General features: G+C 40.9%; 1 protein-coding gene across 6 annotated transcripts in view; it reads right to left on the reverse strand.

The window, feature by feature from the left end:
- The window catches only part of SNAP25 (synaptosome associated protein 25), an 88,305-nt gene that overhangs the window by 24,733 nt on the left and 51,460 nt on the right, over positions 1–12,112 (reverse strand). For all 6 annotated transcript variants that reach the window (XM_055265066.2, XM_055265067.2, XM_055265065.1 and 3 more), the window contains exons 2-3: positions 6,669–6,803; positions 4,524–4,565 (exon numbers count right to left, since the gene is read on the reverse strand). In XM_055265066.2, coding sequence (XP_055121041.1) covers positions 4,524–4,565; positions 6,669–6,740 — 114 coding nt within the window. In that variant the 5' untranslated portion in view covers positions 6,741–6,803. The remainder of the gene's footprint in view (positions 1–4,523; positions 4,566–6,668; positions 6,804–12,112) is intronic.

A 12,112-nucleotide genomic window follows, 5' to 3' on the forward strand; every position in this document is an offset into this window, starting at 1 on the left:
ACTCACAGGCTCCTTTTTACTTTTCCTTCCTTCCTTCCTTCCTTCCTTCCTTCCTTCCTTCCTTCCTTCCTTCCTTCCTTCCTTCTTTCCTTCCTAGTTTATTGAGCCTCTACTCTGCTCTAGGCACTAAGGATAATGGGTAGACAAATGCATGACCTCTCAAATGTGTTCCTTTGTTTGTGAGACAATTTGGTCAGGTGGGCAGAACCGGGATCTAGGAGTCATTACTTCTGATTTCTAGACCTATCTTCATAATGCTAGTGTTCTAAGGTCACCTGTTCTGTGTCTCAGCTTCCCAGCTGTCAAATGGGGACAGTAACTGCTCCCTCATAATTTCTCACAGTAGTTATGAGGGTAAGATGAGCCTCAGAGGGTCCAGCCTCTCAAGGTTCACCTCTATGGGAAGCTGACACCTCCATGAGTTCAGGAAATAAGACGTTGAGTAGAATCTCAATCCATTTAGAATGAGCTGCTTTGTTTCCTTAGATCCTTTTGTGTGTGTGTGTGTGTGTGTGTGTGTGTGTGTGGAATTCTCAAAGAAAAATAATGATTGTAAGAGACGCTGGTGGAAGAGAAGTGTGATGAGTAAGAACTTACACTCTGAACTCAGATAGACCTGGGTTTTAACTTCATCTCTGCTGTATATACCTGTGTGTCTCAAGCAAGCTACTTAACCACTGTGTACCTCAAGTTCCTCTACAGTAAAACAGAGATCAAAGTAGTAGTAGAAGGAAGCTGACAAAGATTGAATTAGGTAATGTACATTTGATGATGATGACAATGATAGCTCCAAGCACAGTACCTGGCACATTTCACCTCGGTACATGTTAGAACTTGCGTTTGGCTCCACTCTTTTGCTGACAGCTTCTATTAAAAATAACTAGGTTGCTTTTGGGGGGAGCTAGAAGCTTAAGGAGATAGGCAGGGATAGAGACATGATTTCAGGGAGGCAGAATATTACTTTCTCTTATTCCTTAAATAGTATTATGTTTTAGTAGCTAGGAGTGTGAGGAGGTGGTTCTATTTTTATCTTAGCTCAATTCTTAGTTTCTGTTTGAGATTGCTGGGAAAATCGCCTACCTAAAAACAGGGGAGTTGGAGATACGAAGGATTACTTTTTCTTTTCCATTTCTTTCTTTTCTCTTTTATTTCTCTATTTTAATTAAAAAAATTTTTTTTTCCAGATGAACTAAGATAATCTTTATAGAACGTTTCGAATCTTTCTTTTGCCATTCTGAGATGCTTTTCCCAAAGTCTAAAACATTTGAACTAAAACTAGAACACTCCAGGCACTCTCTCCAAAAGACCCCACATCTGCATATCTGAAAAGGACTGCTCAACCTGATTTTTCTCATTTTTAGCGGGAAGTCTGGCATACACCGCATTAGAATGCTTATTCTCTTTGCATGGCCAAAGTGTCTTGAAAGTCTTGAAAGATAAGTTGGCATAAAAAGAAGGATGCTAAAACATTCACAAAACATTAGTTGTGCAATAACCACTCCATGGAAGTTATGTGGCATCTCTGAATTGGCCTGCCCTAAGGCTGTGGGGCTTTTCCTGGGCTTAATTTACATAGCCCAAGGCACTGATGTGCAGACTCCATTTCCTGCACTTAGCATTAGCAGAGTTAGCTTTTTTTCCTGGAATTAAATACTCCCTCCTTAAGGATACCTTAATGAGTCTCTTACCAGAATCAGTTGTTCCCTCCCCTATGCGCCTAAGGCAAATATGCCCTTGAATTTGCAGAGCTACTTACATATCTGTCTCCCAGCAAGATACCAATTTACATCTCCCTTCCTATCCCCAGAGTTAGGCATTCTGTGAATATTTGTTGAAACGCATTCACCAAAAGAGAGTTCCTAACTCCAGGCTGAGAACCAAGTGCTACATGATTTCTAACCTTTTTACCTATCTATGGCATTCATTTTTTCTGAACTTTCTCCACTCACCTCTGTGTAGTTTTACATTACCCTTGAAATGCTGATAACGATGACTATTAAAAAGCAAGGCCCCGCCCCTAACCACGGCTACACCCTGGAGTCTATTAAGGATGGTGTAAAGTTGTATATTCCACTGAAAGACAGATCGTTTGCCTTAGGGAGACTTCACAAGTTTAGTAACCTTTCCTGTCTTTGAGACTGAATTTCAATAAGGATTCAGCTCAATTCAAATTATATGGCACTGTCAAACCTTGGGATCATGAGTAAGATCCTGGTGCTTCAATCCTCAGGTTTTCCACATGATTTCTGCCCTTGATGAATATTTAATGCAGATTCTCTTTAGAGAACGTCCTTTTTGATTGAAAAGCAGAATATCATCTAAATAGCCAATGTCCTAGACATCAGGATGTTTGACCATAAATATAAAATAACCCAGGAGGAAGTAAGAGCAAATCAATCTACTCTAATAACACTTTGCTCACAACTTCCTAAGCATGGAGAGTCTAATAGCCTCCTCTCATTTATTAGAGGCAGGAGATAGCTTCCATCTCTTTTGCTCCTTGTTCTAAGATGTAGCTGCATGCTTGATTGAAAAATGCTTTAGGAGAAACAAAAACATATGATTCGAGAATCCTACTTCAATCAATAAGCTTTTGAGAAATTTTCCCCTAGAATAAATTAGAGCAGATACTCATTTTTGAAGACTGGCCGACATGGCTTGCAGTTTAAGAAGATACATGAAAAAGTGACCATGTCTCAGATTCTGATGTGTAAGGGGTCAGTTCAAGGTGTGCGTTCTGATTGATTTGTTTTGCTCCTTTCCACAGTCTAGGCAGCATTTCAACATCGCACAGGCAGGCAAATTAGTGACAGTTCTGATATTTTGGAAACTTATATCAGATGTGCACACACGTAAGCAAAAAAAGAAAAATGGGATTGGAGGCTATGGTTGAAAGCCATAAGGATGTATTATGATAATAATGTAATAATATACAATCAAATAAATATCTCGGTTGATTTCTAGGCTCCCTTCAGGTTAACTTCAGAGCTCATGTATATTACTAAGATGGGCTTCTTTCATTTTTCTTCCTCCTGAAAACTTGAGAGAGAATAAGTCCATGCTAAGACTCTTGCCTGCACTCCTAGATTTAGAATATCTACCTCTTTCTTCATCCTCAAGTATTTCTGCATGAGCAGCAGCGTTCCCTGGACTGTGCAGATAAAATATTGCTCTTCACTTAGACAGAACGCTGCTTCCCTGTACTGAGGACCTGCTTTGCTAGGGCTGCCTTCCGGTGTGGCCCGTTTGTGCCACATTGCAGGCTCGAATTATCATTCTGGGGAATAACAGATTTTGTTATGTGCACCCCACCGTCCCACCCCCTGCCCCACCCACTTGCCAGGCTTCCTAGGGAGTGCAGGCTTGCCACCTCCTTCCCACTCCTCCAGTGGCAATTCACATTTAGCCATATCTCATTCCTAGGTGAGAAGCTGAAGCTACAGAAATAAGAGAAGGAGGACATTGGCTCCTAGAGTGTGAGAGGCGGCTGCCTTTGCTTTTACCCTTTGTAAAATTTATCTTTTCTTCCCTTTCATGTTGTTGCATATGCAATTTATAACATGAGGGGAGTAGGCTCATTTAATCATTCTGCCAGAGAAAGCCCAAGATCTCTAAAAACGATAATCACACATGTATTTATATACCGATAAGCAGTTTCAAAGCACAGCTAAAACAGCATCTCACTGAATAAAAACTATTAGGCTTGTTTTATTAGGTTAAGATAAATATAGTCCAACCCATTCTTTTTCCACTTCATCTCTCCCATTGGGCAAGTTCAATTAATCCATTTATTCTGCCTGGCCGACTGCTGCTCTACCAAATTGGAATGAGTGAGGTTTATGATTGCAAGTGCCCTTTTGATTCCATTATTGCTATTTGCCCCATTTTACCCATTTAAAAATAGTTTGGGATTCATTAACCCTGCCTCGCAAATGGATGCTCAATCCAGACAGGAATATAAAAAAGCTTCTGTATTTATATTATTGGACTTGATATTTCCCTTTGTTAAAGGGTTTTCCTATATTTTTTTCATAAATTTTAGTGCTTGACTTTAAATAGAACAATTTCTAAAAATGATACACCTATATGCATACATATTTTTAAAAGTCATATATGTGGCTAAAGTTAGAATCTCAAGATTAGATGTAATTTATAGGCACCAAAATAATTACAAATAAAGTTTTATGTAGATAATTCCTTTGTATATTAAAAATTGCTCTGATTTGCTTAAAGTGATACAATCTTCTGTGATTTCTTGAGAGCACTGACTTGGAAATTCTATTATTCTCTGCTTCCCAGACCAGACTACAGAGGTGGCTTGGGCTGGGAAGGAGGGCGAAGGTGTCTTCATGGCTATCGGGCAACTTAAATACAGCATTTCCCTCATTCTGAGCCTTTCTGATAGGCTACATCCACACTGGAATCTAGGGGATCATGGCCTAAGGAAACATAATAGCAACTAGGAAAGGATATATCAGCATAAGGGATTTGTTTCTTTATCTTAAAATACTGTCACTTCTTACCTCTTCAACCAGTTGCAGCATACGACGGGTGCTTTCCAGAGACTAAGATTTAAAAAATAAACAAACATAAACTTTATGAGTGCAGGATCCAGAGATCTTGGAAAATCAGAAATACTTTATTTACTTGAGAAACACAAATGGTCTCTATCACATATTCTTTTCAGTTGGCAAGTGAAACACAAAACGTCATTACATTTTCAAACTAACTGTTTCCTGTCAGGCTTTTTACATGATCAGATTCCCTAAAGCAATTACATTAAATCTTATCTTCAGAAAATCAAAACCATATGAAGCTGATCTTGATATCAAAGACGAAGTAATCTGGAGAAGATAATTTTGCATGCTCGGAATGCATGAAAAATTATGTCAAATACTCAGAGGACTAATTTGGCCTCCCTGGGCCAGGAATATTAAATTTTAAACACGAACATAATTTTTCATGAATCGAGATGAATATAACATCAAGTTTCTTACAAAGCTCCTAGAAACACAATTGGAAGTTCTTATCAATACAAATTAAGTTGTCGCCTTAGGGTGAAAAAAATCAAGCATGTTTGAAGATAATAATAATTATCTTCATCCTTAGGTAAGAAAAAATGAGATGGAAAGGCTGAGCTCTGCAATGGTCCCCCGGGCGCGGCGTTGTCACTTTTTTCTCAGTTCTTTTGAAACGACTAGAATCCAACAACCAGTGTGATTTCTCAAAGCTTTGCTTTTAACTGACAAACTTATTTTGAACAAGATTCTGCAGGGACCTGAAGGATGTTAACTTCCCTGGAAGAGCTGTCAGCCGGCTGCTTTTTGAAATAGAATGGCTGCAAGCGGCAGTCTGCTGGTAAAGGTTTAACTACCGGGTATCTGGGAAAAATATACGAATACATACATGTATTCAAGTTTATTATTTTACTGATAGAAAGGATGAATAGCACAAAATTTATAAATAATAATAAAACATACAATACTCTCTTTATTGTAAATTCCACATAGCCAGTTGATTCTCACAGAAAGCTTTTACTGATTTTTGCTGAACTTTTGTGTCTATAGCTAACCATGTGATGAACCAGAGTAGTTCTGACATGAATGTTGGTTGGATGTTTTCATTTATACTAATGAGTAAGAAGAAAATGAAACAATGAAGGCATGTGTTGGAATTGTACTCATTTGTGAATGACCAAAAGGATTTCTTTGCTTTAGAGAATCATAATTTTCAAATACTGGAAGATTTCCTCTTTTTGTGTTATTCATAGTATAATGGCTGCAGACATACATACTTTTAACTTTAATCTCATTATTAATATTTTCTCTACTTTTTAAAGCCTAGACAATCAGCAAAACAATAAGTCAAGCCCTGATCTGCAGTATTTGCAGATTCTTGGGTTATAAATACTCTTACTCTGTCTGATTTTTAAATTTTTAAATATTTTTAGAGATGGGAGTCTCTCTATGTTGCTCAGGCTGGTCGTGAACTTTTGGCCTTCGCAGTCCTCCTGCCTCAGCCTCCTAAGTAGCCGAGATCACAGGTGAGAGCTGCTGTGCCCAGCTCTGCCTGATTTTAAGCTACAACTTCATATTACTGATCATGAAGTTGGAAAGATACATGGTAACACATTATTATACCTTATTTCCACCCTACATATAAAATGGATGGATCTCAAGATCATGGATAATAGTAAAATGTAGCAAAATAATTAGGAAGTGATGAAGTTTGAGTGTTTATTACTTTTGGTTTTAATAGAATCTATCTAATTGTCAGTTTATATAATTCAATTTTAATAATGGCTGCATTTAGCAACCGGCTTGCAAAGTTCCCGAAAATGTTAACAATCTGTTCTCAGAACTGAGCCTTCTCCAGCATAGCACTGAATTGAGGCACCCAAAGACATTGCTTTCTCTTCTTAGAGGACCTTGACTTCTCAAGATTTCTAGAAATTGAGAGTTAGGGCCAAGACATTAATTTGTATGCAGCTTTTATAATCAACTCATTCTGGTCCACAGAAGCCTTAGGTGTACAGAAAATCAAAGTCATATTACTTTTTCTAAAGAAATTGAGACATTGAAAGAAAGGCTTTCCCTGCCTGAACCTGAATAAGACAAACCACTCAGGCCTTCATCTTTTGCCTCCCTTCCTAGGTCTCCACTCCTTACCTCATCAGCCAACTGGTCAGCCCTTCGCTGCATCTCCTCCAGCTCATTGCGCATGTCTGCGTCTTCGGCCATGGTAGCGGTGGGGAGTGGCTGGGCGCCTGGGCTGGGGGGTCAGTGATGGGTTTGGCTCTGGACCTGGGAAGAAGTAGATTTGAAAATATGAGAGCTTATATATGTTCATGTAGGTGTGTGCAAAGACCAGAAAATCTAAATGGCCCATACTCAGTCCACATGACTCAGTTTTCTGATCTGAAAGCCATGCTCAGACAGGGGTCAACAGAATTGTGCTGTTTCTCCGAAAGATGCCACAAATACATACTTGCCAATTCTGCTATGGAGATAGACACCTATCTACCTATGAAATATTTTTAAAGAGACAAACTACCCAAGGGTTGGGAATGATGAGGTTGGAGGGCTGTGGTTTGGGGTTAGTGTACTTTTATCATCACATTTATTTATTTATTTATTTATTTATTTATTTATTTATTTATTTATTTAAATAGCTCTATTAAGGTATAACAGATATACAGTCCACCCCACATATTTGAAGTGTACAACTTGAGAAGTTTTGACATATGTATACACCCAGGAAACCATGACTGCAATCAAAACAATGAACATAGCCATTACTCCTCCAAATCTCCTACCCACCCACTGGCCTCTGCCCTATCCCACATGTCTATGCCCAGAAAACTGCTGATCTACTTTCTTTTTTTAATTTTTTTGAGATGGAGTCTCGCTCTGTCGCCCAGGCTAGAGTGCAGTGGCGCGATCTCAGCTCACTGCAAGCTCCACCTCCCGGGTTCACGCCATTCTCCTGCCTCAGCCTCCTGAGTAGCTGGGACTACAGGTGCCCGCCACTACGCCTGTCTAATTTTTTGTATTTTTAGTAGAGACAGGGTTTCACTGTGTTAGCCAGGATGGTCTCGATCTCCTGACCTTGTGATCCGCCCGCCTTGGCCTCCCAAAGTGCTGGGATTACAGGCGTGAGCCACTGCACCCAGCCTGATCTACTTTCTGTCACTATACATTAGTTTGCATTTCCTATAATTTTATATAAATAAAAATCACATAGTATGTACTACTTTTTGTCTGCCTTCTTTCACTTAGCATAATTATTTAGAGATTTATCTGTGTTGCAGCATGTATCAATAGTTCATTCAATTTTTGTTGTTGAATAGTGTTCCATTGTGTTTAGAAGCATGTGGAAGCCAAAGGCAGAAAATCTTTCATCTATTTCAGTCATCATCAGAGGTTGCCAAAAGGGCTTGTGTGAGGGTGAGCTGCTATCACTCCAAAGAGGGTGGGTCCTTGGTCCTGAAAGGTGACCAGTCCATTTCTTGGCTACTCTCTTGAAATCCCACATGGTGCAAACGACAGGTACAAGGACTGAGTCCATTCCAGAGAGAGCCCTTCTTCCTTCTCAAATATTTATTGAGCACCTGTAACATGGCAGGCAGCGTTAGGCACTAGGGATACAGCGACGGACAAGATAGGCAAATTCCCTGCCTTTACAGAATTCAGTCTAATTAGATGATTCAGGGTGACGATAATTACACTAGGGGACATGTCTGGTATCTTGGGTGCCCATGGGTTTGCAACAGGCCTTTCTGAGGAAGCCACGTCCCCAGGCCATCGAAGGGAAGGGGGTAAAGGGCCCGATGGGGTAGGTATCTGACAGAATGAAAAATTCTCCGTGAGTAGCACATTTGAAGAAGGCATGGGCTCTTGTCTCGCAGCTGAGATGGTCAATTGTGCACTTTATCCTCACTGTTGCATGGTAGAGCATGATCTCTGGGAAATGGCTGTGCAGCCAGGAATTACATTTCTAGTTCCCTTTGCAAGGAAGTGGAGCTTTGTGGCTAGAGACAGTCCATGAGTGGTAGTAGAACAATGTGTGTCCCTGTCAGTCTAAGGCAGTTCCAAAGCAGGTATTCTCCTCCCTCTCTTTCTCCTTCTGCCAGAAAAACAGTCTTTAAGGATGGCTAAGCCATGAGACCATGAGACAGAAGGAACTTGGGCCCTCCATATCCCTGCATGGAGGAAAATGACTCCTGGCCAGTAACACCTGAACTCTTATGCGAGCAAACAATATATTTCTATTATGCTATGGAAAATGTGAGGGTTGTTTTGTTATAGCAGCCTGTGTTACACTAACTAGTAAATGCCTGAAGAAACTTAAAACGAAACAGAAACATTGCATATGAGCATGATTTCCTAACCGAAAAACATATTTGTGTTTGTCCTTCTATTGAAAACCGAAGCTGGGAAAGGAAATTAGATTTAGGGCCTTGGGGCGCTACCATGTTTATTATTATTATTATTTGCATGAGAATGAGAATCACTTTTTGGAAAAATAAAAATGAAAATTCTGTATGAAAAAAAATCAGGAACACACTCATTGGGAGGCAAGGGAACAAAAGTTCCCAGAGGCAGCTCCTAGATCTGATCCTGGGGGAGGAGGCTCTGCCATCTCGCCTTCCAGGTCCACGATTCTACTGCTTTCTCAACAAGGATGAAATTTTAGTACATATTAATATCACTTTCCAAATTTATTGCTCTTGTGGAAAAAAAAATCATACTCTTTAGGGTTCTTGGGAGGAATCCTAAAGTGAAACTTCTTTGGAGATAACAGGTTTCACAGTTCTCTACTCAGTGATTGCTGGGCAAAGCAACAAATATGAAATCTGAGTAAAAAAAGAAATAACAAAGCTTCAGCGTTGCTTTATTCTACCACTGGCGTTAAACAAATAACGGAGTAAGTTTATGTGAGGTTAGCTTTATGGGCAGTCATTTAATAACTGACAGAGCATCTTACTATGAGCCTGCTAATTTTCGAATGCCTGTTCTGGCCACTAGAACATGTGCTCATGAGATGATGTAGAGATGTGAACACTGTGTTTTATTTAAATACGTGAGACTTTATTTCCATGTCTCCATTTTAGAAATTAGGATCTAGAAAACAGACACTGGAAGGAATTTACACCAAGTCACTCCAGAATCTTAAGATGCACAGAAATGAAATTTCAGTATTCCCAAGTGACTGGGCATCTACCCTCCAGAATAAAGCAGTGGACCCGTGGGGAAGTTGAGTAGCCTATGGACCATAGTTTAGTGGAGTGGGTGGATAAAGGCATTGATGTCAGAAAGACCCAGCTGGACTGTTGGCTCTGGCGCTCAGAAGCTGGGTGAGTCTGGGTAAGTTCATCGCCATCTCTGAGCTTTAGTTTTCTCAACAGGACAAACAATACCAATCTCATGGGGTTGTTGAGGGGAATAAATTACAGAAAAGTTCTGGCCAACCTTTTTTGTAAAAAAGAATGTGGAGCTTAATATTCAGAAAGCCTCACTAATTCAGGACAGCCCCACACCCTTGGCTAAGAGGGGAACAAACTCAGTATTTGTTAATCAGCTTTCCTCTACTAACGGCTGGGCACAAGGCATGTTGCTGTGGTGCTGAGCACCCATGGAAGCTTGAAACCAGGGAAACCAGCAGAGTGCCTGAGCCTCAAGTCTCCAAGCAGCACCTCTCACAGGAGTACCACAAGGAGACAAACGAAAGTGCCTTCTGGCCCCGCGCTCCATCTTTACATTTTGCTGCTGGGTTCCTGGGGGGAAAATGTCTATCTTCAGCCTAAGCAAGCCATTTACCTTTCCTTTTCACAGGTCAGTTTATTAGAAGGCAGGGGTCCATGTGCTTTCAGGTCTGTAGTGCTATTGCTCTGTCCCACTCCTTCAGGTCTATTTGCTGATGAATGTTTCTGTGCATGCTCTCTCTCTTCTCTTTCTCTCTCTCTCTCCCTCTCTCTCTCTCTCTCGCTCTCTCTCTCTCTCTCACACATACTCAAGTTTCCTGTGTTTCCTTGGCAATCTCCTCTCAAGGTTGTTATTCTCAGCATGTGAAGAACAGCTGTAGGGCGCCCTGGCTCCAAGCTGACAGCAGCCTATCCAGGCCTGGCTGATGGGCAGCTGGTGGGATGGCGGAGAAGCCATGTGGCAGATACCCTTGGTTTCATCACTTTCACGGTTCCCCCAGGAGCTCCCACACCTTTGTCCTGCTCTAAAACACGGAGATTCATCTGTGATTTGGGAGGAGGGCTGATGAATCCAATGGATCTCAAACACACAGCATTTCAAAGCTGAAAAAGCAATTCCCCCTCTTCTAATAAGAACGGCTGGAGAGTGGGCGCTGAGTGTACCTCCAGATCTTCTGTTGGGATGTTTACTGCTAGTGTTTAATAAATTGTTCCTATAAACCCCAAACTCATGCATGTTAGCATTCTAAAAGACAGCAGCTGAAGAGGCATAAGGATGTTTATTAATAGTAATTTCAGTAGCTGAAAGGATGTTAGTAGTGAAGTGGCATTTATGATCAAGGCAGCCTGTAATACATCCCTCATATTAGCACATTAAACTGCCATCTTGTGTGTTGCAGAGCAGGTGGAAAGAGGAAACTAAGAAGCAGGGGAAATTAGGAAGAAAACCCACTCAAAACTATTCCCCGAGGCTCTGATTGTAAGACAAACTCCCAGTCTATTAAGAGCCTAACAGTATCTAATTAATTATCTCAAATCACCAGTGCTTATTAGCAAAGGGTCTGACCCCTAGTTAGGGTTCAATTCATGTTAACTGACATGGATGAACTGTTCTGACACTCCCATGTAGCATTCAGTGTTCCCAAATCAGCACTTTACAAGGTGTGGTCCAGGACAGAGCTTCTGAAACTTCCCCCAGAGTCAGAATATGCAGAAACCTTGTTAAAATGGATTGCTGGGACCCACCCTCAGGGATTCTAATTCAGCTGGTCTGAAATGGGGTCACTGATTCTGCATTTCTTTCTTTCTTTCTTTCTTTCTTTCTTTCTTTCTTTCTTTCTTTCTTTCTTTCTTTCCTTTCTTTCTTTCTTTCTTTCTTTCTTTCTTTCTTTCTTTCTTTCTTTCTTTCTTTCTTTCTTTCTTTCTTTCTTTCTTTCTTTCTTTCTTTTGAGACAGAGTTTTACTCTGTCACCTTGGCTGGAGTGCAGTGGCGCCATCTCAGCTCACTGCAACCTCTGCCTCCCGGGTTCAAGTGATTCTGCTGCCTCAGCCTCCCAAGCAGCTGGGATTACAGGCACATACCACCATACCCAGCTAATTTTTTGTATTTTTAGTAGAGATAGGGTTTCACCATGTTGGCCAGGCTGGTCTTGAACTCCTGACCTCAAGAGATCCACCTGCCTTGGCCTCCCAAAGTGCTGGTATTACAGGCGTGAGCCACCGTGGCCAGCTGATTCTGCATTTCCAGCCAGCCTTCAGGTGATGCTGAAGCTGCTAGTTCACAGAGCACACGTTGAGTAGCTCTGGTCTGTAGGACCTTCTCTCCTGGGATGTTCATGAGCGTCACCAGGTGGGGTGGTGGGAGTCCTACAGTTTTTTGTTGTTGTTGTTGTTTTTGAGATAGAGGTT

Source organism: Symphalangus syndactylus, chromosome 24 (genome assembly GCF_028878055.3).
Source record: "Symphalangus syndactylus isolate Jambi chromosome 24, NHGRI_mSymSyn1-v2.1_pri, whole genome shotgun sequence".
Classification (NCBI taxonomy): domain Eukaryota; kingdom Metazoa; phylum Chordata; class Mammalia; order Primates; family Hylobatidae; genus Symphalangus; species Symphalangus syndactylus.